At 51.3% G+C, this 26,661-nt stretch overlaps 1 protein-coding gene across 2 annotated transcripts; it reads right to left on the minus strand.

Moving 5' to 3' along the window:
• Nucleotides 1-46: 46 nt before the first annotated feature.
• Nucleotides 47-26,511, minus strand: sgsm2 (small G protein signaling modulator 2). Of its 2 annotated transcripts, XM_048980838.1 has the most exons (25): nt 26,219-26,511; nt 25,670-25,870; nt 20,086-20,161; nt 15,202-15,370; nt 13,612-13,776; nt 13,428-13,495; nt 13,184-13,332; nt 12,957-13,091; nt 12,122-12,246; nt 11,965-12,032; nt 9,898-10,061; nt 8,712-8,847; nt 8,311-8,445; nt 5,420-5,579; nt 5,152-5,216; nt 4,707-4,852; nt 4,476-4,604; nt 3,554-3,736; nt 3,112-3,468; nt 2,889-3,013; nt 2,721-2,803; nt 2,516-2,625; nt 2,332-2,428; nt 2,057-2,224; nt 47-1,753 (listed from the first exon to the last, which is right to left on the minus strand). In XM_048980838.1, exons 2-25 carry the CDS (start codon nt 25,727-25,729, stop codon nt 1,665-1,667), a joined length of 3,162 nt encoding a protein of 1,053 aa, XP_048836795.1. In that variant the 5' UTR covers nt 25,730-25,870; nt 26,219-26,511; the 3' UTR covers nt 47-1,664. The 2 variants fall into 2 exon arrangements, with proteins under 2 accessions (XP_048836795.1, XP_048836796.1); XM_048980839.1 differs by lacking the exons at nt 8,311-8,445; nt 26,219-26,511 and having other exon boundaries at nt 25,670-26,212.
• Between the last annotated feature and the right edge of the window lie 150 nt (nt 26,512-26,661).

Below are 26,661 nucleotides of genomic sequence, written 5' to 3' on the forward strand. Positions count from 1 at the left end.
CTTAATTGCTGTCTCTGAATTGTCCATGGAATAAGCTTGCTAAAAGTTTGCCAATGTTATTTTTAATAAGACATCCTTTTTTAAATATTACATTCATGGTAAACTGTTTCCTTTACAATACATACCTGGTCATTCAAAGTTAGTTTCCTAAAATAAAATTTTTGAAATGGGTAAAATTCAGTGCACAACAATAATGAACACATAACAGTCAAAGTAAACACTTGCCACGCTAAAGCTTACAGATCTGTAGGGTACAGGACCTGGCTGCGTTCCCAAACCAGTAACATTTTACAAAAATCATTCTCCCTTTTAAAAATCTCAGGCATTTGCTGCGTGTAGCAGTTGTAGAGATTAAATAACATTTAGCACAGTATTCATAGAGGCTATGGAATAGAGTAGCCCAGCAAACAGTCGTTATCGGCCGAAACGCTGCACCAGCTCGCCTGGCTGCTGTTGCAGACGGGAGGCTTTGGTACGCGGACCTGGGGCTTCAGCTCTTCAAGGGGGAATGGAAGGGGGGGGGGTTTGCAATTCTGCTTTCTGCACCACGTTCGGCATTTGAAAGCAGGCTGATTTGACCCCCCCCTAAGCAGGAAAGCGACAGACCGTGTCCAGGAACTGGACCGTCTTTCTGGAAGTCCCATCATCCCCACCTAGAACAGCGAACCTCTCCTGGGGGGTCGGGGGGGTTCACCGGCACAGGCTGGTCCAAAGTGCGAGAAGTGGTTTTAAAATAAAAACAAGGATCATAAAACTTGGAATGTTCTGGTGAAGGCGTGGACTACTTTAGCAGTTAGCTTTCAGTCACTCTATGGGGTCAGCTGCGAAACTGAAGCATCCAGAAAGGAGGAAGAGCCCAACACTGTGGGCCTTGAGCAGAAGACTGAAACGTACTGCATGGATCATGAGCACGCGGAGGCTGGCACAGTCCTTTTGGTCACAACACTCAAGTTCTTTTTTTATCAGGTGAAATCTGAAGCGAGGGCAAAGGGAATCTCCTGTAGGGGGCACCATCCGAACAGAAATGGCCAGGTGAGACTGAACTGCACAGGGTGCGGGAATCAAACAGGCGGCAGCTAAAAAGGGCTGTGTTGCCGGCTAATTCCTGTAGATAGCTGAAATCCTCACCATGGTAAGTTCTGGTGCTGCTGCGACAGTCTCTGAAAAGCTAGCGGGCTGGTGGGAAACCCACTGCAAACTGGCTCTGCACCTCATTACACTGTGATATTTAGTACGGCATGGATTTTCCTTGTCTTCCCCAAAACCAACCATATTGATCTATTATTTATAAGCTCCTCTGGAGAGAGTCATTACTGTAAACGGTAATGATCTAAAACGATCTCATAAATATGTCGTTTTTAAGAGTATTTAACTTGTGTCACAGTGTCGTCAAACTCACAGGCATGCAGACAACTCCAAAGATTTTACACAACTCATTCTGTGACAGGCAAATTACTTTAAAAATAATCTTAAAGAGACTCTTTAAAGGCAACACAGGCCTCCTGGGCCAGGCGGCTGCCCTCAGACATGGTTGAAATGTGGGCTGTGCTCGTTTGCATCTTACCCCCCTGCCTGGGCAGCAGGGCAGGCATGGGTGGAGATGGTGGGCTGGGGTGCCCCAGAGTGAGAAGCTGCCCCCAGCCCTAGAGACCCGCGCTCCCGCCTCACTTGTTCTCAATAAGAGACTGGACTTTATACACCAGCTCTCTGGCGATGCGCAGAATCTGCTGGACATCGTGACGCTCAGCCATCTCTGTCAGGGAAACGCCGCAGTGTTAGAAGCAGACACAGCTTACACACTCAACACACGCAGTACACTGCAGGCTTAGAGGCAGACACATACACACTAAATACTAAGTGAACCTTTGCACACTCACTGCATGCCAACACACGGTGTGTATACTCACTACTGAAACACAGACAGACAGACACCCGCGTGCACACACACACACACACACACACACACACACACACAGAGACACACACATACACATTTTATCATGAACATATAACCAAAAGGTAAGCATTTCTCCACGCAAAAGCACCAGAAACTGACCATTGAAGAACTTGATGATGTCCGTGAAGTCCATGTTGTTGTCCCGGATGATCTCTCGATAGAGTTCCACCAGAGCCAGGGCGATGAAGAGGACAAAGTGCTGCGAGGAAATGTGCTGGGCTGACCAGATCACCTCCCACACGGCGAACACATCCTCGTACAGCAGCTCTGTCATGAGAGAGGCGTAAAGCTACCATGGTGGGGAGGGGCAGAGGGCAGGGGGGTGGGACGGGACACAGGGAAGAAATCGCCGGAAAGAAGACGTGAAGAAGCACCTCTTTTGAAGTCCAGCAGAAACCAACGGTAGCAGAAGTAGAAGTGGGTGTAGTCGCCATTTTGGTGCATCAACTCAAACAGCTCAGAGTCGAGGATCTTTTAGGGAAAAACAAGAAGCTTCAGGATCATGAGCCAGATGTTATTGCTGCAAAAAAAACCCCGTCGGGGGGGAGCACCACTCACCTGGATCAAGGACCTCATGTTTGCAAAGTGAGTGTCCATGGCGCCTCCGTTGGGGAAGTTCTGCCCCATTCTCTTCATCAGCTGTGTGAAGCAGCTGTAAGCCAGGCACTCTGATGGGGGCGTGCAAAGAGGCGCGGCTCAGCATCGTGGGAATTCTCACAGTAAGACCGTCGTGGAAAGCCCAGAGTGAGGCTCGCAGACTTACCGTCGTCCAGGATGACCATCAGGGGCGCCAGGAGGTCACACATTCCCTGGACGTAGCCGACCTCCAGGTGCTCCCACACGTAGCTGAGATGAGAGAGACACACACACTTATGTACTTTCTTTTTGAAGGGGGGCAGCATTAAGCTTTTCCCATAGGGGGCGCTCCCACCTGCACATGATGTTGCGCAGCTTCTCCAGGTTGGCAGGAGTGAAGTAGTAGTAGTTGCGGTCACAGCGCTGGACGTCCTTGTCTATCCGGTGCAGGTTCAGCGCCACCGTGTCCAGCAGTTCGATCTGAGGCGGGAGGTGGGATCACATTTCAAGGCCCTCGTCCAAGCAGGTTTGTGTAGCTCCAGCACTCAACATGGAGGCTCCCCCTCCCCCCAACCCACCGTGTAGGAGGACAGGGAGGCGGGGAGGCCCTCGCCGCTCGCTGCCGGCTTGTCCAGCTGGCTGCAGAGCTGCTCCTCGCTCAGTGACTCCTGCTGGCCCCGATCTCCCAGCATGCCCCGGGGCTGCGACTCCTCCAAAAGCTCCTCCTCGAGGCTCTGGCTGTCCTCGATGCTGGACATGAGCTGAGAGTGTCCGGAAGCCACAGAATAGTTTCGCGAGGAAGGGAGTCCAGAGTCTGGAGAGTCAAACTCCACCAGGGCAGCAGGAGGAACAGCGGCAGTGGGGGGTGGGGTGCAGTCACTCCCGCTGGGGGTGTCCTGACCGGCGGCATCCGGTTCGTCAACGGACATAAACACCTAAGGGCGGAAAACGGACTTAGTAAGGAAACCTGCCCCCCATACCATGCATTGGACTAGCTGATGCACAACCCCCTGCCCCCACCTCGTTGCTGATCGTGGAGTCCCGGTGGATGAGCCTCAGCACATGACTGTCGATGCTGCTGCCCGAGGAGAGCTTGGCGAAAATGGCGGACTGCGTCTCCTTCTCGCGCTGTCTGACGATCACCTCGCAGGCCTTCCATTCACGCATCACCTGCTGGTACCGGGTAGCGATCTTCTCGTCGATCTGGAGGAGGCGCATGGCCGGTCGTAAATTAACAGGCAGAGGCAGGTGGGACAGCACGTGGCAGGGCAGGACGGGGTAGGCCAGGACGGGACGGGGCAGGACGGGACGGGGGGTAAGCAAGGATGGGGGGTAGGCAAGGCCGGGGCAGGAAAGGACGGGGCAGGAAAGGCCGGGACGGGGGGCAGGCCGGGACGGGGCAGGCCGGCATCAGAGAACTCCGCTGCACAGGTCACCTGCATTCTTTTCCCGAGAGTCCACCAGAAACTGAAGGACTCTTGATGTCAAAGCTGAGTTTGATTTACCGACAGTATGGTCATCGCTCAGAACAGTGTCATGCAGCAAAATCATAAACAGCAAAACAATCACCTTAACTCTGTTTATTCACTCTGTATTAACAAGCATTGTTATAGCAATTTATAACTCACATAAATAATCGCCTGTGCAGTCCGTTTATTTTGGGATGACTAGCATGTGTCAGAGGCAGAGCCTGCCAAGTTGGAGCACGCCATGCTGGGTAACTGGGAAGGCTCTGTGCTGATCAGCGTTGGTGCTATGGGTCACACTGACTCGTGAAGGTGACTACAAACTGATTCATGGTGTTTTCCAGGGAAGGGCCGTCATGCTTCCAGAAACAGGAAGATCCGATTGTGCCTGCCGCTTAATCATTATAATCAGACATACATGCATCATACAGAGACATACGTTTCCCCTCAGAGTGTGTACAGTGCTCTATCCATACCCGGTTCATGTCTTTTTTCCCCATGCCGAACTTGTAGTGGCCCAGCAGGAAGGGCCAGACCTCCTTGCGGATTTCGTGCTCGACCCCCCCGTAGTAAACCAGCCTCAGCAGCTCCAGCTCCTTGTAGTTCTGCAGGGTGAGCAGGGGCCCCCATTAGCCGAGTTGTCAGAGGAAAGTGTGGGCTTTGCTGCCCTCTCATGGTCGAGCCTGGCACTGCAGAGCCAGCTTCACCTTGCAGTCCTTCTGGTACTTGCTCCACACGTCTCTGCTGAGTCCCCCCGAGGCCTCACATGGTCGGTCTGGTGGGACGATGCTGTGGTTGACCAGTGCTGACAGGTGTGTGCGCACTGTGGACAGGTGCCGGCAGTAAGCCAGCCCTGAGAGTGCAAGGACAGCAAGGACATTCAAATGGGAGCAATTATGAGGTTAACTTTCAACATTAAAGATCAAGACAAGAGTCAAGCCCCATGGCCACCTGGGTTGGCATGTTTTCCCTGGAGCTGCCACCCCCTCCCCCATCCAGGTTGGCAAACTGCCCTGCAGCTAGGTTGACTTGTTCAGATCTAGACTCAAACTTGCAGGATGAGATTGGGGAGGCAGCTGCTCGCTGTACTGCTTTAAAAGCTGTTTTGGCTGCGTGGGTCCCGGCCCGCTCCAGCGCGAGGGGGCGACTTACAGCCATAGAAGGCGCGGGACACGATCTGGCGCTTCATGTTCTGGCACAGCATCTTCAGTGGGATTCTGGCAACGGCAGAGACGACGGAGAGTTAACAGGCAGCATGCCAAGCATTTACACCAAGAAAACAAGTTTTAATCGACGTGCATCTTAGTGCAGTGACAACAGTGCTGGTCCTCCCTCTGTTTCCATACATCTGCGCGGACTGTGAAGGACAAAGCAGCTGGGATTTCACGGATGAAAGACCGGCTGCCATGTCTGCCCTCACCGGTCATGAATGCAGGTGCAGCCAGGGGGTAACTCGAGAGACGCGCTGCTGCCCCCGGTGGAGCAGGAGAGGCAAGACGACAGGTGGCTGCTGCACTCTCCTTGCTGCCATGACGACGGGCTGCCCCCCAAGCCTGGCATTTCCATCGTCTCCCCGTGGTCTGAGAGCAGGAGAGGGAGAGAGAGACAGGGAGGTCAGTGGCTAAAAGGAGCCACAGCTCACCTGCGGCAGCTTCCTCTCGACTCCTTGTCCTGCGGAAGAGGGAGGGGCTCACATTTCAATCACAGGGGGGCTTTCTGTACCTTTAGAAAAGAAAGTTTACCCTGCGTTTTAGTTAGTTATTAAGTGGCCAGTTATGGGGGGGCATCCGTAGGGTCCTCCTCTGCCCCGGCAGAGCATCCACAACACGAGCAGCAAGATGAACGCCACACGGCCGGTCACGTGACACAGTGTTTCCCTTCAGGCATTAAATGCTGGCCCCTCAGCTCAACCACGAGTTCAATTAAGGTAGAGATTGGCACATTCTTAATTTGAGACGCTTTGAAAAAAAAACGTCTCAAAAAGATTAAAACAAATAAAAAAATAATACATCGATGTCAGACGTTCTGCGGCTATAAAATCATACAACACGAGTATTAAGAAAACGGAACAGCCGAGAATCAGAAACGCATGCATCTGCACTTAAAAAAAAATAACTGAAATAATAATCATAATAATAATAATAAGCATAAGGGATGCAGAGGTGCAAAGCCACAAACGAGGACTGAGGCGGCAGAGAGCGGTGCTGAGAGAGGCAGAGGGGAGGGCGGCGCTGGGCCATGCTGGACGCAGCACAGCCACCATGACTACTGAAAAGAAGAAGCGGACTGAAATAAATAATGACCTGCAAGTGGCAAACAAATGAACACTAAACAAAAAACGAATGAACAGCAAGGTGTCAAAAATGCTCTTCACCTTAATTCTTCAGGTTGAAGCTGATGGACTGGCATAAACAGAAGCCTCTTTGATGGTTTTTACACAACAAAAAAAAAAGAACGTAAACAGAAAAAGTCGGAAAAACAAACAAAAGCAGCTGCCCTGCGGGTGTTTCCGGAGCCCTCTGCGCCTACTGGCCATGTGACTTAAAGCCGTTTACGCTACAGCGCCCTGTTCACAGAACGATCCATGTCTCTACTACGCCAGAACCCCACAGGACCCGACATTTGTAATGAAAGGTGACTGGAATTTGTGAAGAATTACAGTGAACAGCATTGCAGAAACAGAAGGGGTTCAACAGAGGAGGGAAAACAAAACACTGTTTGAAGCGAAGGAGCAAGAGAATCTGTGAAAAACCAAAATACACAGGTGTCGATTCCCTCGGAAATATGCAGGAATGCAGACTACAGAAAAACTGAAAGAGGTGCAGGTATCACATGCAAAGGTCAAGCATGTCGCACTAAAAACCAAATGAAGAAATGGAACAAAAACTTTTTCAAGAACAAAAATAACTGCAAAGGGAACCAGAGCAAATTATCGAAGCATATTTTGGCCGCCAGAACCCAAACCCAACAGTGCTGAGAGAGGACAGGAGAGTGAGAGGACGTGGCAGAGACACCGGACTGCTCTACTGGGCTGCCTGGACACCTCGACGCACCACTCTGGGCTTCTGCATCACATCCAGCTCCAAGGAGGAGAAGAACCCCTCCACTCTGCTGACTGGGTGCTTTGTAGGATGTTCTAACACCGGGCGTCAGAAGAATGTATAGAAAATCCCGAATGTATAGATGTGCTGCAGATCCTGAATGTACAGATATTCTGCATGTCCAGAACGTGTACAAAAGTTTTTGGGCCTGAATGTGTAGAAAAGCTACAGGTCCTGAACATACACAAACAATCCAAATCCTCCGTGACTCTTCTACCTGTCCCTCTTTTTGGCCACCATCCCCCTGAACCCTTTATGGTGTGAGGACAAGGGGACCGTTTTAAAAGAGAGTCAGCTATGAACATGGGGGGGGGGGGGGGCAGGGGGGGGCACGAAGTATTAGAAGGCTAGAAACCTCAGATCCACTCCTGCTCTGTATTCCGTAATAAGCGTGGGGGTTTAGGGGGTGGATCTCTACTTCCACTGAGGAGAAGACTGACCCAAGGTCCTTAGGACTGTAGTTCAGCCGATTATAGGATGGTGTCAACCTGCAGAAACCTGAGCAAATCCAATCGCTCTGAAAGCAGAGGTGAAGGGGAAAACAAACATCTGAGATCCCCATACTGCTTCAGCTATGACCCCTGTCAGCCCTGTCTGACTGCCTATCTGACTACCTGTCTATCTTCTTGACTGCCTGTCTACCTATCTGTCCGCTTTTCTTTCTGACTGCCCTATCTTTATGTCTACCTGCCTATCTGCCAATCTTCCTGACTGCCTGCATCTCTGTTTGTTTGCTTGTCTTTCTGTCTGACCGACCAAGGTGGAGCACTTCAGGGTGTCCAGCTTTGCCACCTACATTCCCCTCCATCTCTTGAATTCGACACACTCCCAGTCGTCTTCTCCTGTTGCTCCTCTGCCATTTCTCCATTTGCCCCAGACCCTCCCCACACACCCGCCTCCTTCACCTTTCTCTCGGTCCCATGCCGTGGACGGATACTCTCCGCAACTTGGACAGGGCAGCGATGTCGATCACCCGAACTCCCGTGCTGTTGTCATGGCAACACACAGAGGTTAGGCCCATGAGCGCAGAATCAGTGGATGGGAGGAGGAAAAAAACCCAACACTGAAAAGGACCCTACCTCTGCCACACACTCCCACTTGCCCCCCCCCCCCTCCCACACCCTCGGGAGGGGCCAGCACGGTTGGGCTGAGATCTGAGGACCAGGAGGCAGTGGGGGGTGGAAGAGGGTTAGGGTCTTGTGATAAAAACCTTTCATGACACTAGGATCTGTGAGGTTCCGCGAGCAGATCATTGAGATCATTGTGTGAAGTCTATCCTCTTCCTCCTCATCGTCGTCCAGCGAGGGGGCGCGGCTGCCTGTCGTGTGGTGGTAGTTTATAGTGACTGCTCGGGCAATAAGAAAACACAGTTTAGCACCCCGAATGCCCACCACACACACACATACTCGCATGCATGTTCGCATCCTTCCCAAACTAAATGGAAATTTGGCCCCAAGAATTTCTGTACTTCACAACAGACTTCAACACCACTGGTTGTAAGTAAGCATGTGACCCACAGGCAGGAATCCCAACTGGTTAACACCAACCATGGGGCTGACATGCTGCCATCTTGACTGTGTGTAAAATCACCACTTGAAGGGACTCACTCACTGGAATCATAGCGATGTCCTGGGTAGACGATGCGAAACACGTAATCAGCAGCCACCTCGTCTTCCTGCCCCGTGCCGCCCAGCTCCAGCAGCCGTGCAGTGCTGTTCCTCTTCCTCAGCCGCGGGAAAACCTTGCCCTACCACACACACACACACACACACACACACACACACACACACACACACACACACACACACACACACACACACACACACACACACACACACACACACACACACACACACACACACACACACACACACACACACACACGGGGCATGTGAGAAGCCAGGTAGAAACGCAAGTTTCTCGCGGGTGTTAATGGGACTGTTCTACTGGAGCAGGGCTTGGCAGCTGAGGGATCAACATACACACATGAAAAACAACATAAATAGGGAGGGGCTGCCAAGGAAATGATATCAGGCGTTGAAAAGGGTTCCTTAACAAAACATGTATCCCTAAAGCAGACAGCAGACAGAAAGGACTCATCAGCATCACTAGCCCCCTGTCGGGCTGCTCCTTTACGTACAGCCTGCACTTGGGGTCCCTCAAGTATCTGCTGCTTGTTAATTAACCATCAATCCTAGACAGTGAGCCAGCTGCACCCCCCAATACGCACGCCCAGCACATCCGCAAGCTTGTCGTCAAAACAACACCTAAGTTAACGGCTGGACAGTCACTGCAAGCATGATAATGGGGATGAGCTGTAGCCACGGGGGGCTAATTAAGGCATGCTAATGGGCTGTCTGTCTCGGATGTACCAGCCGCAGCAAGTGATGTCTGTGGGGACCAAAGGGCCGATGGTCGCGCGGAATGCCATTTAATCCTAACAGCTAAGCTCATCACACACGCACAAACAGAAAGCCACGCCCACCCACCGTCCTCACCCAGCCACGCCCACCCACCGTCCTCACCCAGCCACGCCCACCCACCATCCTCACCCAGCCACGCCCACCCACCGTCCTCACCCAGCCACGCCCACCCACCATCCTCACCCAGCCACGCCCACCCACCGTCCTCACACAGTCACGCCCACCCACCGTCCCCACCCAGCCACTCCCACCTACCGTCCCCACCCAGCCACTCCCACCCACTGTCCCCACCCAGCCCCACCCACCCACCCACCGTCCCCACCCAGCCACACCCACCCACTGTCCCTGCCCAGCCGTTTGGGAAGGGGCCTCACCTTGCCACGCTGCGACCACAGTGGGGGCTCCAGTTGGCCTCGGGGGAGCAGCCCATTTTCCAGGCAGGATAGGAATGCTAGCAGGTGCCCTCCAGGAGGGAAATGAAGGGGGGGCCGCTGGATGCCATCCTGGCTCACCAGGACCAGGGTCCCACCGCAGTCCGCTGTGGAGAGGGGGGGTAGGGGTGCACAGAGACAAAATGAACGTGATCAACGTGAGCAGGAATTCAAGGCAGAAAGTGAGCTGGGGACGTAGACATCAGGATCAGGAGGCACTCGTCTTTCATGCAACGTCGTTCACAAGTCTTCTGAACAGTAACAGAAGAACAGTGGGGCAGGGAGATGATTTGAAGGCAGCGGCGGGTCAGTCACTAACACCTGCTGAAGCCTGAAGTTTCATGTGCTAATCTCAGAAAACACACGCAGTACAAAACAAGCAAGGAGGATGAAGTATGGAAACAGGTTTCCATGGAAGCACCTACAAGGCTGATGAAGTGAGACAATCCTAGGTCATGTCTATAGTTTCTGATGCTATGTCTCCTTGACAACATTGACATGGGTCCGACAAGGTTCGGGTCAGATGACAGGAGGTCATCCAACTGAATCCACTGGGAGTTTAGTACCACAGACTGACACTGTCAATTCCTACACCAGAACCATGCAGGAACAAAATTAATTGTGTCTGGCAGTCTATAGACAAACAGGTATTTCACTCCCCTGCAGTCAGCATGTCCCATCAATTGGTGGAGAATAGAAGCTATGCAGGCGGATCGGGAGACAGCATCGATGGCAGAGCTGCTCCATTAAGAGGTCCTTTCAGCGGGACCAGCATCTGGCCGCCCATCTCAAGGCTCTCACTCAGCATTCGACAGGTGCCCCCCTAATCCCCACACTAGCGACTGAGGGTGCTGCCCGTTTTGAAGTTCCTGACTACCCTGCCCTGCCCAGGATGGCCCCCGAGGCCTATGATCCCAAGAAAATTGAGATCCTCGCTTGCTCAGATTGGTCAGCTCTTCAGGACTATACAGCACTGGCTACAGACTAACCCTAACCCTATCCCTAACCCCTGAACAAAGCCAACCCACCCCATCGACCAAGATGATTGAAGTTAATGAGCGGGTCCACATGGCCACTGCCATGGCAAAGGATGCAGGGTCTGCCAAAAGACTGGGGCTGTACCTCACCACCGTTGGGCCTAATGAAGGCTAGTCTGGCCCATGGGGTTACCCAGAAACCAGGCAAGTCGAGGAGGGTCCCCTACATCAGGGACACGTTAGACATGCTTCTCCACAGGAGGAGCCCATGTTTTCTGATTGGATCAGTCACAATGACCTGGATGGCGAGATGCAGAATTCACCAGCCTCTGAGACCTCTTTGATGGCTGCCTGCCATTCATCTGGAAGGTCATCCCATTCCTGCATTCCTAGACACGGCCTGTGCTGATGCCGAAGGTGTGCTACCCACTGCTAACCACCACCTTTTGTCTGATTCCTCCCAGCTTGTACACCAGTGTCACCACTTTCCTGATGGCTGGACTCAGGTTATTTTCAAGGGGGGAAAGAATCTGGCTGGCTTGCCTCTCTGATGCCTACTTCAGGGTCAAAGGGAGCTGTTGGTGGAGTCCCATTACCACATGGGGTCCGGCTGGGTATGACCACCAAAGTAAAGAGCCAGAGGATAATTCAGACAGTAAAAGTCCAGATTAAGATTTTGTTTCAACCAACCAGTTGAGTATAAAGAGTCACAGTCACAAAGTACTCAACTGGACTTTTACTCTCTGGACCAGGCACTGTCCCACCTGTTGGAGGACCGGTCCCGTCAGCTTCACCTAGCACACTAATCCCACTGCCTATCACTGATATCCCCTTTATCCAAAAAGCACGGCATCCGAATCTGATGCATACTGTATCCCAGGTGTCCCACAGAGGACATCTCTTTCCCGGTCTTCATGTGGAAAGCCCGTTCTTGGAGAATGGCACATTTGTGCGTTATTTGCACATATGTCATGTTCCCACACAAGTTCTGCATTCTCACACGTGCCACTCTGCTCACACACATACTACTTACGCCGCTGGTGACAGTGGATGCAGACGATCTGTCTCAAAGGCACAGTAAGAGCGTAGTCCCAGTAAATACTGCAGAGACAGAGAGTGAGAGAAAGCATGCTGAGGACACCAAAGCGACGGCAGAGTGGAGAGCAGCATTGGAGACGGGGCCGGGGTACCTCTTCTCCAGGTCACAGTCTCCCAGAGTGCCATTAATCAGCTGGTTTGGAGTCCACTTCAAGCTGAGGGTGTCTGCAGACTGGTGGAGGGACAGGTAGCCCCGCAACACCTCCATGTCCTTCTTCTGTGGTGGGAAGTGTAGAAGGAGAGAGATTGACCACAGTGCTGAAATATGGTCGTACCTGCACTCAGGCAGGATTTACAGGATTGCACACAGAAATCCAATTGGAGCTAAATCTTCCCCTCTGTCCCGGCTGGCCCCGGTAATTTACAGGATCGATTCATGCGTTTCTGCCCCAATCAAGCATGGTGCAGCACTATCAGCTACCACACTGGCATGGGGGCGGGGGGGCTTATGTCAGAGGCAGTTTGAAAGCAGCCGTGTTTACTCGCAGTGGCTGTGAAGCTGACAGATTGAGGAACAAGATCTCTGGGGATGCACAGAGGGATCTCCCACACTGCCATTTTGTTTTTATTGTCCCTACAGTCTACATCACACCATGACTTGGGGGGGGGGGCATATGATCAGAAGCGAGTAGACGGAGGACAGGTGGGAGGCAGAGCAAAGCAGGAAGTGGCTGACTCAGGACTCTGGGCATCCCGGAAAGCGTGGATCAATCGGCTGAAGGGCCCACACTGCTGGCCAAAGCCAAGCCAACTACGACTCATTCATATTGCAGCACCTCCTCCCACGGCCTCCCACAGCAAATCGGAGCATACTATCAGAGCTCCGCAGGGCAAAAAGGGGGTGGGGGCACTAGAGACATCCTGTGGTGTGAGTGAGGGCTCTCTGACGCTACGGCTCATGGCTCCTCCCACCCCCACTCGGCTCACCGGCTGCACCAACACGTTGTTCTTGCCATAGAGCAGATGCGTCCGTGAGTTCTGGTGCAGGGACTCCACGTATTCTCGCGCGGATGCCGCGAAGCGATCCTCGGACATGCTTCCGCTGGACTGGCGCTTGCGGATCTGGAGGGTGGTGAGAGGGTACAGCAGAGGGGGTTGGAGAAGGCCGTCGGGATGGAGCCCAGAATGAGCCCCAGTGGGACCCATGCCTTTACCCCGAGGGCAGGACGCCGGCCTTGGCAGCACTCCTGGCCACGATGGGCTCCGTGGATCCGGTGCCGCTGGACCAGCTCGTTGGCGGAGGGGTCGGTCCAGAAGTGGTCAGACGTCTTCAGCTTGGTGTACTCCAGGGCACAAGGGCCGACTGGGAGGAAAGAGAAAGTGAAGGAGGAGGAGTGGCAGCATGCCAAACTGGCACACTGCAGTAAGCTACAGGGACAGAGGAGAGGTGACACTCACCCAAAAGTGCTGCCAGGATGGGTCCGTAGACGGGGTCATGCATCAGGGCCTCTTTCTCATAGTACTTACTAGAAAAGCAGAGATAGACTCAACTTAATGAAAAGACAATGAGGAACCAAAAAAAGGAGACTGAAAAATAATCAGTGCTGGGTTAAGTACGGTGGCGGGGGGGGGGGGGGGGTACCTAGAGTTGTCCACAATGTGCTGGACCACTTTGTCTAGAACCTTCTCGAAGAGCGCCGTTCGCACCCAGATATGCTTGACAGCCTGGGCGGAAAGAGGCTGGGGCGCGCGCCCAGCGGACGAGCCCTGCCTCCTCAGGGGTTCAGGTCCCGCACTCTGAACTCTCCTGGGGGAGCACAGTCACAAAAATACAGGAAGGCAGGATACAGGAGGTTATAACACCACACCTACTTACACATATCACTTTACTACGGCACAGTCCTGCACTAGTCTACCCTACCACAGAGTGGCATTGTGGCACAACCAAACCTTAGTGTAGACAACACGCAATCTGACCATAGAACCTTTTGGCCTTAACCAATTCTCAGCTGTCTGTGGCACTGTGATTTAAAACTGTAGAGATTTGGGAAAGTAGATGTCAGGCAGGCCCTCTGTAACAGCAAGGCCTCGCCTTTAATCTCCCTCTCGCTCTACAGACCGGGAGCGGGGCAGAGTAAGGGATGGTGAGAAGGAGAGACCTGTAACAGCATAGATCCACTGGGAGCACCTCGACACCACCATGTGTGTTGGGGTGTGTGACAGAGAAGGAGCAGCATCCTCAGTGAATTTGATTCCCTACTTCAGAGGGGAACTTTGGCTGTTGCTTAGCAGGCCTTGCTGTGGATCCACCCTTCAGCATCTCGGCTGATTCTAAACCATCACCACACAGCGCATTTCGGAACTTAAGACACATGAAAGTTATGGAGAGGTCTTATTATACAAACTCTCACCTTGTATTAAGGTTAACATGAGTGATTTGTCTGATCTGTAAGGCGACGGCCTGTAATATCAGTCAGTCAATAGGTCACCACAGCAAAAGGTTTTTGCAGTTGTTCCATTGGTCCCTTGCGGACCTCGCAGTGGTGTAAGCAGACCGAAACCGGCTGATGCACGCGGCCTCATAGAGAGACTCTTTTCTGACATGAACAATCGAGTAACGCAATTTAAAGGCAAATTAAATCTGCTTCTCCAACGTGGGACGACGTCCCTGCAGCCTAATCACATTTCAGACCTTCCGGAAACGCCTAGTGGAGAGTCGACAGGCCGATAAAGAAAACAACAGAATATAAAATAGTCACGACCCCATGAGATGCTCCCAAATGCAGAGCTGGAGAGTCGTGACAGGCTGCCCCATTATTCATCTGGTGTTATTATTCTTTTTCAAATGTAGCCCCCTAGGCACTCGGCGTCCTGCAGAAAACACTCAGGATATCTGTGAGCGCTCGTGTGATGCTGATCCGTGTCGAAGTAACCAAGGCAACACCAGTTAACCTTTGCAGAGACAGAGGAGGCAAAGAAGATGGGACAGAGGACCTTTTAATGGTCAAGTCCAGTCCAGGACTATGGGTGGCACCAGCGGCACCCCCTAGGGGCAAGGAAGACCGACAGTAGTTGTGCAAAAGGTCGAGCCAATAGCTTGCGAACAAACCAAACGAAACATTGCATGGTGGAGCGTGAGTTTTTGAAACTAACGTGAACATCGCTAAGGTGACAATGACTCTGGAAGGTGAGGATTGGAAAGGGAGCGGTGATTCGGGGAGGCGAGCTTAACCTGGTGGCCTCGGCCTGCTGCTGCAGCTGCTCCTGCACCTTGCGGCACACGTCTGCAGCTGTGGCATGCGCCTTGCCCACCTTGGTGAATAGAGCGGCGATCTTGTCGCTGCGCAGGAAGCCAGCAGCGCGGCGTTTCAGCTGGTGGCTGAGACACGCCTCCACCGTGCCTGGAGGAGAGGGGAGGAGTCACTGTGCAGACTCATCAAAGCATCTTACCACATTTACACACGTGTATAACTGCAGGAACCTTTTCCTGGGAAAGAAAGCAGAGGTTAAGAATGCTTCAGACTGGCCGCTGTGAGACAGTCCACCGCGAGACAGTCCACCGCGAGACGCTTCTGGAATACAACCACATACAGTGGTGCAACACACATCTGTCACATTCCCCATCGAGCAGCAGGAAGGGCCATTGATAGCTCACCCAGGCAGATGCAGTGGTTCGATCAACAGGGTCAGGGAAAGCTACCTTGGTGCTAATAGATCTTGTACTGCTGAGGTTGCACCTCTGTGCTCCATACTGACGGGATCTACTCTAACAAATGAAGGTAAATAAAATAATCAAAGTCTGAGATATGCATATATCATGGCCTTAACTTTCTGAGCTAAATCACCAAGCATCATACGAGATTTTGTGAGCAGTCAGCACAAAGGTCTGTGCTGAATGTAATCCAAGATCAATGAACTGGGGCATACCAGCATTCAGCCTCACTGGTTTGCTGGAAGGGGTTTGGGGTAGGTTTGGGGAAAATCTGGGGTAATCTTTCGGAGCTGGTGAATCATCTAAGTGCCTTTTACTGAGGGGTTTAGTGCAATTATCTCGCAGAGCCATTTGCAAAACCAGTGAATGGGAGGCAGTAACAAGACATGGGGCGAGCAGGGGGGGCACCCCCCAGTGGTGACATGATTACAGGAAACAGGATAAATGCTCGAAGAGCAGGAGATAATGGCTGGGGGAGGGGGTAGGGGAGCACAGCCCAGGCCAGTGCTTGACAAGGTCCTTTTGTGAAACAAAGACGATGATTCTCATTTGAGCTCTTACATAATGACTGAGCAACCCCCCCCACCACCAGCCAGGAGGCGGAACACCCACTCACCGCAGAGCGGACACACTCTGCCGCCCACGGTGACGGCCAACGCCAGCCCCCACACCTTTATTTGTACACACATCATATGCATAGAGAGCGATCTGCATGCACACACACCCACTGGCGCGCGCACACACACAGGCGCACACACACACAGGCGCACACACACACAGGCGCACACACACACACACGCACACACACAGGCGCACACACACACACCCACACACACACACACACACACACACACACACACACACACACACACACACACACGCGGCATTTCAGGGTGCACCCTTTTCCAAACACACTTCCCAGCCAGGGTGAAGAGCACAAACATGGGTAAGGACACACAAACCAGCCCGGGGCCAGAATCCTGGTTAAGGACGAAGGCCATAGAACAGCAAGGCGGGAATTAAATCTGGTGCAGAAGGACATCAAAGAGAGAGACTACAGCTCCATGCACCACTGAGCGTATCAGCTGATCTAATTAACACAGAGGCATCATTAATGAGGGTGGCTGCCTGAACAGGCTGGGGGACAAGAACCTCAGTAGATTACCCCCCAACTCCCCACCCCCCCAACGCCGGCCCAAGACCCAGGAGGGAGCCACAAACCAAAGTTGTAGACAGTAAATTGAATGTGTTACAGAACAACTTGCAGCTGCGTAAGACGCAGCCGGGAGTAATGTGGGTGGGGGGGGTGTTTTTTGACTTTGTGACTCATAGCCACAACACCCCCAGAAGATTAAGATGGAAGGCTGTGCTTTACATTCCAATCTCACACGCCACTCCCTAAACCACACAAAAAGAGACAGACAAGAGCTGCTTTTTGCAGAGTTCTGAAGGCAAATGACAATAGGTATGAACCCCAAATCCAAAACCAGGCTGCCTGCCCTGATGGAGCCCTGCAGGGGAGAGAGCTTTGTTCAGTGGGTAACGGACATATGCGCACCCCTGTGGGGGCAGGTCATGTTATGCTTATTGCAGGTAGGGGTTTCAACTAGACCTGCTATTTCACCTGAGCGTCACCTAGGGGCAAGGCCTGCAGACCGCCGGTAAGCACGGCAGCCTATGATGATGACTGCTTCCGTTACATCATTACTTTCAAAGGGATCCTTTTGTTTTTTCTTGAGAATCTTGAACCAAAACAATTATGACACATATAATTACTATCAGTGAATTATCAATCAATTAAATAAATATACACTGTCCTGTAGTCCCTGACACTACATTTTCAGGGCAAAGAATGACTGAGTAATCACTGTATTTGTTACTTAGCATATTCCCTTTGCGTCAGGCTTTATGTCGATGAATCGGATTCGACACGAACGTGAGCTCAGCCTCGGCTCAGTGGCAGCCAATGTTCCATCACGTCAGCAGAAAGGCTACAGGCAGGTGAGCTCCCTGCCCCCCAGCCGGAGCCCTAATAGACACACAATCTATATTCCTCTACATATTCACTTACACTGGGCATGCGCCCCTTTCCTCCAGAGCGTGGGGGTGTCAGCACCTCTGGCTTCTCCTGGGTGCACAGCTCATCACACACAATTAATTCTACTACCGCACACAAGTACATGAGGCATGACTCCCCTAGGGACCTTGTGCCAGTAATTAGAGACCTGTCACCTGCCTGATTAAAAATTATAGATTTGGGGGAGAGGATAGTCATCGCAACATCATTGCAAAACCCAGCCCTAGGACCCATGAAAGGCAAGCATGTGACTCCTTAAAGTTGACGTGGAGCTGCAGCCGCCTGGGACACAAGCATGTGCAGCCCATGCAGAAACAGACCAGCAAGGTATCCAGGCTTCAGTTTACCGCAATGTAAGCAAGTAGCAGGGATGCTGACCCCCGACGGGACGGCCTCCCTATCGGTGGCTGCGGTCAAGGCCGTATGAGACATTACCAGACAGCCTACTCATTCAAATGAGAGATTGAGTTATTAGAGTAAAGCATGGTATTCATGTCATAACTGCCAGCATTCGCCAGGTATGTTGAATATTCATGAGGTGCTGGAGCTGCCCTCTCCCCCACCCACCGAAATGCATCTCGATTCACTCACACAGAAACACAGATGCTCACATGCTCACGTTGCATTACTGCAGCAAAGTCATGCTGGACCAGAATCATGCTCACTCTTTCGGGCAAACAGTAGAAATGAGCACACACACGTCTCCCTGCAGACAGACAGACAGACAGACAGACAGACAGACAGACAGACAAGCAGTGCAGTCACATGCAGGTAAGCAGCACTGCTCGCCACAGACACAAACAGGTGAGCGGCCCTGCTCTATCTTCCTGCAGACCCGCGCGGACGAGCCACGCACGCATGCAGGCGAGCGGCACATCTCTGCGCAGACCCACACAGGCGAGCCACACGCGCCTGCAGTCGAGTGGCACGTCTCTGCGCAGACACACACAGGCAAGCAACACCGGGAGGCTCCCACACATACAGCACCCTCTGACTAATGTGCCTACGTCACAGGAGTAGATGGTGGTACAGCGTGTACTCAGCGTGCTGGAGGAGAGGGCTGGGTGGGGGGGGGGTGGGAGGAGGCTACCAGTCACTGCCCGCAGACAGCGGGCAGCAATAGCACCTGGGGGCATGTGGTCAAATGAAGGGAAGGCTTGGGGCGCAGATGCTGAGAGCCGAGCCAAGCCCAACCCTGCCCTGCCCTGCCCCCAAGTGTGTCTGGGCCCACCATGCCAACATCACACACAGATTCCCACCTTTCCAACTGGGGCTTCAATGTCACCTAGGGGAAGGGGACATGAGTTAATGAGGCAGCCATGAGGCACCGAAGCTCATCACAGAGCACCTGACTATAAAAAAGTGGCGGGGGTGGGGGGCAGGGGCAGCCAAATCAGAGCAGCGGCATAGAGTTATAGAGACATAAGTGGTCATGATGTCATCAAGGTGGGACGTGTCACCTGCCTGTGTGCCGGCCAGATAATCCCCAGGACACACCCACTGCATTTTCTTGATTTATTACAGGTCGTTTCTGCACACACAAGCTGCCGTGCGAAAACCAGGCTTCACATCCACTGCCCAATCAGACTGCATGGAGTGCCACATTTGCTGGTGGGGGGGAAATCGCAGGCCTCCAGACGGGACCGTGAGTGATGCTGCGCTGGGATGTCAGCCTGGACCTGCAGCCACATCATCCTCAGGGTGAGTGAAAGACGTCACACTGACGCAGTGTGAGAGTGTCAAAGGCCACAGCAAGCTAATCGTTTAGTGGGTGCTTCACTGCAGCCTCCACACCTGCACACTGTCACTGCACGATTAATGTAAAGTGCTTCTGTAACAAACACCAAATAATCAACTATATGCAAGAGAACAGGAAAGGGCACAGGGCTGTAATTGCAGGTCTGACAGCCGCACTTAAAACAACACACCTCCCACAGAGGAATCTCTGGTGAAATGTCCAGTCTACTAATGCGATTAAAGTGTTGTCTGGGGACCGAGGGAAGTTTAAGCACCAAGAGCTGCTGGGCAGGCCATGACTTCCAGAGATGTTTAGCGTATCTTTTGCAATAAAAAGGTGGGGGGAAGTGTGAAGAGAGATGCCACGCTTGAGAGGGTGGGGTATGTGACAGGCAGCTGTGTAGATATGGTCACTATTACCTTTGAGGTGCATCAGCAGAGGAATGATGATGATGATGATGATGATGATTTGACATCAAGAGATGGCGCGACACCGAGGGGCCCCAGTCAGAGGCACGCGTTTTTATGGACACTGGGCTCTCAGGAACGACACCAGCAGGAAGGCCAGGAGGCCAGGAAGGCTTACTTACCACACAGAGCTATAACGTGACTGCTGTCCTCGTGCACAAACTTCTTGGTGACTGCCTCCTCCATGATCCGCTTCACCTGTAACGGCAAAAGAGCGCACTATCAGCCAGCAGGGAAAAGTGTGTTGGAGCCAGACTGGTGCTGGGCGGGGCACCAAAAAGTAGGAGGAGCCTGGCAGAAGAGACACACCCACCCATTCTGGGCAAACAAAGCCATCCTAAAAGGCAAAGCGAAAACGGGCAGAGCGAAACACCCATACAGATGTGAGTGTGAAGGAAGCCGCGGCTTCTCATGAACCGGGACCCCCCCGGCATGACTGAGGGCCTAATTGCTGATGCGATTGTGTCCGTGGTAAAATGGTACTCTCACGGAATCTGAGTCTCGCTGCAATCACCACAATTATGAGGCCATTCTGGCGGCGGCAGCAGAAACACACTGATAACCTACAATTTCCCTGGCCGTGGTAAAAGCCTCCCTCATCATCCGTAACACGGGCAGAGCGGGAAGGGAGCTGCGGGGGACTGAGCTTGTCATTTGATTAACTCTGCCTGTGAGCTATCGTTACAGCGCAAGGCCAAGGAGCAAAAGGCTCTCCGTTCGGAGAGCCATGTCTGCCCCCCCCCCCTCCCCGGCTGATGGGGGCTTTGCTGGGTAATGGGCTGTTCTGTGTGGGGTGGCATCTCAGGGATTTTCCAGAAACAAACAAATCCCACCGATGACGTACATGAAACACAAGAGATCAAACTGGGGATGGACTCAAAACACCCTCCCCTAACAATACACAGGTGGGGGGGAAAAAAACGACAGACGGGTGAATGAACATCAGAAGGTGTGCAGGTACCCGTGTGCTCAGTAAAATACACAAGCACAAATGTCCAGAACACAAGGTGCTAGAATTAAGGGAATACCAGCTTTAAACTGATGGCAGAGCAGAGTCAAGAAACATAAGAGTCAGAGTCAGGCGCACAGTCAGGAGGGATAAATGGAGTGATACAATAAATGCATGCAGCCTTTGGGCCATTAGCGACCGCAAGGCTGTGAAGCCTATACTCTCAGATCACCATTCAGGCTGCTTCTCTCAAATGATGAGACAGTCAGGCCAGATGCGAGATTACAGTCCAGTACAGACCAGCCCAGGAAAAGGGAAGAAAGGGAGGAAGGAACTAATAGCAGAGAAACGGGCATGTGGCATTCTGCCTAACAGCCTCTGAGCAGGTACAGGACATCAGTTATGGGCGAATGGTTACAGTTATGGGTGAGCAGCTACAGTTGCGGGTGAGCAGCTGCAGATGAGCAGCTACCGTTACAGGGGAGCAGCTGCAGATGAGCAGCTACCGTTACAGGGGAGCAGCTGCAGATGAGCAGCTACCGTTACAGGGGAGCAGCTACAATTACGGGGGAACAGCTATGGATGAACAGCTACAGGTATGCAGTTGCAGGAGAGCAGCTGCAGATGTCATGGTGAAGTAGTGCCGGGGAGTACTCTAATTTATTACAGAAATTAGTATCAGGGTATTTTTAAAAAGTGACAGTTTCACTGTATATATATTTTTCCCAAGTTCAACAAATGTTTTTAAAAATGTATGTTATTCATTAGGGTATTATAATTGTTTACATTTAACTTGACAGAAGCTATAACTGAAATCTTTTATTAGATGATTAATGCATATTCAGCTCGATAGCCACATTTTATGGATTATAATCTTGTACTTATGTCGATAAGAATAGTTTCATTGACAAGTTATATTAGATTAATAATGGATATTTGGCTAGAGAGCTATGCGTTTTATTGATTATAACTAAATTTATCTCAGAGACATTTAGTGATTATTGTATATTTAGTTCAGTAACAACATGTTTGCTTAACAGGCATGATTTTAATAATTATTACCGTGATAAATCGATAATATTATGGATGATGCTTCACCAATAGGCCTATGCATTTAATTGCAAACATAATTAGACACATAATCCAAATTTTCAGGCACATATTGTAGCTATAAATACTATAATGTAGAAACTGTTATATATGGAGAATTTTTGCGTCATAAAGTTATAGCTGTTAGTAAGAAGGGTACGCACAGTTAACAGGGGTCCCTTCTCAGTACACTCTGCACAGCGGCCCATAGCGTTTCCAGCAGCGAACGATGAAATCTAATTTGCCGCCTTGTGAATCGTTACAGCTGCTAATTGTTTCAGCGATGCTACAGTATGTCGGCAGGGCTATGGTGAAGCAGAGATGGGGGCCAGGCTGGCACACGGGACACACAAACACATGCAAAGGGCATATGGTGCCATGTTTCCAAGACCTCGCTAGAGCATGGAAAACCTCGTTCTAAAGCAGAGGGCGAAGACTTTTTTTGGTGAGCCGGACAGCCAAACACAGCACTAGGGTGATTGTCACAAATCTTAAACATGCCAGTAAAGTGACGGTGACAAAGGAGCGTTGGGGAGTGGGGCGTGTCCAAAAACCAGTACAACAAACAACCCTGGGAAGCCACACACTGGCAAACAGGAGACAGCAAGAGACTGCTGGTGACTGGTGGCACAAAACACCAGGGCCATCTAAGGGAGGGAGGGACAAACCAATGCAACTGTTGGGGGGCAGGGACAAACCAATACAGCACAACCTGAGGGGGGGGGATTACCTGCAAGCCGTATGGGACAGGAGAGTCAAAAAGGAGCAAAGCACCGCGTAGCAAGCAAATAAATAAATAGCATGGTGTATCGTGTATCACTCTGGGGTGTTCAGCCCACTCCTCGGCAGAGGATGTGCGCTCGACTGCCGCCTCCAACCAAAGCACAGAGGAGTGCAGTGACACCCCCCCCCCCCATGACCGCCACGCACTCAGCTCTGCCGGCAGGAGGGGCAGATGACACGTCTGATTACCCACTCATAAGAGCTCAATGCAGGCAGGCCTGGCTGGCAATGAAATCTCACGCGGGCATCCCCTGCTGAGCAGCCGCAATGCTGGACACAGCCACCGGGGGCCACGTCGAGCATAGGCGGCTCTCTGCCATGCCGCGGGATCTCACTAGCCTTGAGCTGCTGGCAGTCACGCCGAGTCGTGACACTTGGCGAAAGGGGATCTCATAGGCAAGAGATGACACCATCATCACTTCATGGAGACGGACTGAACGGCAGGAGAGAAAACATGCTGTGGGGTAGCATAACTGGAGTAGAGCAGAATGTAGCTGCTCACCATAACAGAAACACAATTAAAAGTATGACGCCAATAGCATGTATAAACATAAGATGGACACATAACGTTCACCAGACAGAGAGCTTCATAGAGAGAAGAGCGGGACTACAGGGTCCCAAGCAGCCCATCCTGTCCCCGAGCGAGCCGCCTCTGACAGTATTAATCGTCAATTGATGCAATTTATCTTCTTAGGTAGCTGCTGATGCTTTCAGTTGCCAAGCAACACAGAGGCGGATGGATAAGGCTTAAAGAGACAGATGCTTACAGCAGAGCCACAACATGAGGGAGGAGGAGGAGGTGGAAGAGGAGGAGGAAGAGGACTCATGGACATCCACAGGATGGGAACAACTTTCTATAGAATAGTCTGCTAAAGGTTTTTGAATAAGCGAAAGAGTTGTGGACAGATACAAACCGCTGAGATGTGTTAGGAGGGACGTGTTCACTCCTGTATTAGAACCCTAATCCCAACCCGCTCCCCAGGCACTTAGACATGAAAACGTGTGCCAAAACACATTTTTCAAAAATGTTTGTTTGGTTCGAGAGAAAGTTGATTTATTGACATGAGCAAAGCACAGGGACACAGAAAGACAAAATAAAATCAAAAATCCCAAAAGCGTATAAACGCTCAAACACCATTCTGGAAGAAAAAAAAAACAATCACTGTGCAAGTACTGCAATCTTTGCTGGTCAAGCTCAGCATTTATGGGCGAGCTGGGAAATATTTCTGCTCGTTCTAAACATTATGTCAGAGACAACTTATCGAAGTGATCAGCATGACGGTGATACAGGCAGCACATGCGGCTTGAAGCTCCTGTGAGATGAAGATGCTCGGAGGGTGAGATATAGGGAAACGCCACCCTGATGTTGGGCTCAGATATATAGCAGTTTGAATAACGAGCCCACTTCTGATGGCTGGTGTCGGGCGGCGTTGCTGCAGGCGTCTGGGCGTTGACCCTACTCTCAACCGCAGAACCAAGAGCATTTCTATTATTCATGGGAGCAAATGTGGAAGGAGGGAAGGGAATGGAAGACTGGCCACTCCTTCCTTGGGGGGGGGGGGGGGGGGGGGGGGAGTCACGACACTAACTGGCACAAAAAAAATGTATGAATGGACTGTGCACTGTGATTAATGGTGACCTAAATCAGGATCACTCTTCAGGACTGACCGACACAAGACAGGACTGTGACTATTAATACACCCCTTTTATTAATCTTTCACAGACTGTGGTGAGTAATGCTTTTTTAAAAAGAAGGTATTCAGACCTGTTTCTGTCTCACACCAACAGATCAGTTGCTATAAACTCACCAAAAAACTTTGCAGGAAATTCTGTTTTCTCCAGAAGCCAGTGCTATTCCCAAAGCTGGACTTTATAGTGAAATCTGACAGCTACTCCAGGTAATAGGACTATTCCACGACTTAACTGCTCCTGCTGATTTCAGGATCAAATGTTTAAACAAAAACTGCAGGTACCATTTAAACTTATACGTCACAAAACAGGGCAGCCCTGAAGTGTTTCGTTGAATGTCTCAGTGATGTGGGGAAACACGCCGGCTGGCATACAAGCCTTGCATCTTTCCTGCCCTTCCGAGAGCAGGCGCCTCTGTCCCTGTCACCAACCCCGCTGCCCCAGTCATTGATTTGCTTTGTTTGAACAGGGAAGCTTTCGATAAAAGCGCTGGTCGCATTTTAACTAGTTGCCCGGCGACGGCGAGGCTGTTTAATCACCTGTTGTTCGACCTCCGCACCGGGGAACCGTCGGGGGAGATATGAAATAAAAGGCAGCGGAGATCACGGTACCCTCACATTTACATTCGTGTTACAGCCAGTCAACAGATGCATTGTTTTGCCTACTTTGTAATATTTATTAGAAAAGCGTTTTACCTTAAAATTCCTTTGCACAAAGACTACATCACAGCTGGAGAGAGCCACTCACAAGTGCTGCACAAACGCTTACGAGGCTGCGGATTTTACGTTTGCACATTTAAATGCAGATCCTCCTTGTGCACAATAGTGGTGAAGCGGTGCCATTAGTGCGGTGTGACAGTGACATCATGCTCCGGTACAGGGATAAGTGCCACCGGGGGATGCAGCGCTAACGGTCGCACGCCTCCTCTCCCCGCGAAACGTCAGAAACAAATGGTGACAAGATGGCAAGGAATAATAACGAGTTAATGTTAAACTTATAGTAATAAGCATGTTGCGAGTGGGGGGACAACGTAGGCTACAGATGGAGCTGTCATTCATTACGGTCTGGGAGGCGGACAGGTTAAACCGGCGCCGGCTGACAGCGACACGCTTCCCCGCGTCGGGTGTGAACCCGGCAGCGTTAGGCGTGCAGCTCGACGAGGAAAGACAGGGAGATAGACGAACGGAGGCACTTACCTCCCGCTTCACATTCCACAGCAATTTCTCTTTAAATTCTTCATCCGTGGTCGAACCCATGGCAGACAGAGTGGTCAGGCTGCTTAACGGCAAGCAACGGGCGGAGAGCTGCACCCCTCAGAGCCGCTACGCTTCTGGTCTTTCTCCTTTTCTCCTTCTCACAACATGAACTTGCGGTCCAGCAGCTGGAAACTGACGCATCTATGTGGCAGAGGAGCCCAGTGAGGAGCCATCTTCAGCTCCTCCGGAATGACGCCACCACTCGACCCCGCCCCCTCGGGACCCCGCCCGCCGCTGATCAATGGGGAGCAACAATTCACGCGGTGACGACGCGAGGCGTTTATTTATAACTCCTCTCTCACTGGGAAAATAAAGGGAGGAAGGAATGAGGGAAAAAAAGCAATGAACAGGGCTGATGGGTTTGTGAACTCATCTATGTAACAGCTCTAGCTTATACCACGCTCGCCCGTTAGACTACCTACTCCAAGAGAAACGACGTAGAAAACCACGGAAAACATAACAGCGATTAAAAAACGATCATAAAATTACCTTAATCAGATTTACTATAAGTAAAACTTGCCAATTCTTTTTAATAGTTCACGTGAAATCTGTGGTTGACAACAGAAGATTGCGATCAAACGTACGTAAACCTTATATTTGAGGATTTTGATTCAATGCAGATGTTTCATTCTTGTCCCTCAAGCTTTGCGATTTTGTTCTCATGAACTCCCGTTTTTGAAACGTGATATCAACCTGCAGTATAAATAAATGTGTCGTCATATCACAAAATACGCCGATTTATCTTCCTCTAGTGTTCACAATGCGCCATCTTGGGGTGGAAAAATACCATTACAGATATCGGCGCAAATATTCGACGAAAGCTTGTACGGTATTTAACAGGTATTAGGTGAAATCCACGAGAATTACACATCATTTAGGAACTGAACGTAACAGCTAGTAACAGGTTCACACCACAAACTATACCACAGCAA

This window comes from Brienomyrus brachyistius, chromosome 17, assembly GCF_023856365.1.
Source record: "Brienomyrus brachyistius isolate T26 chromosome 17, BBRACH_0.4, whole genome shotgun sequence".
Taxonomy (NCBI): domain Eukaryota; kingdom Metazoa; phylum Chordata; class Actinopteri; order Osteoglossiformes; family Mormyridae; genus Brienomyrus; species Brienomyrus brachyistius.

Coding starts and splice junctions, on each gene's coding strand:
- sgsm2 (XM_048980838.1), bottom strand. CDS start 25,729: ATGGGTTCGACCACGGATGAAGAATTTAAAGAGAAATTGCTGTGGAAT. Junction 12,247..12,956: donor ACAACGTGTTGGTGCAGCCG/GTGAGCCGAGTG, acceptor TTCCCACCACAG/AAGAAGGACATGGAGGTGTT. Junction 1,754..2,056: donor CATCATCAAGTTCTTCAATG/GTCAGTTTCTGG, acceptor TTTCCCTGACAG/AGATGGCTGAGCGTCACGAT.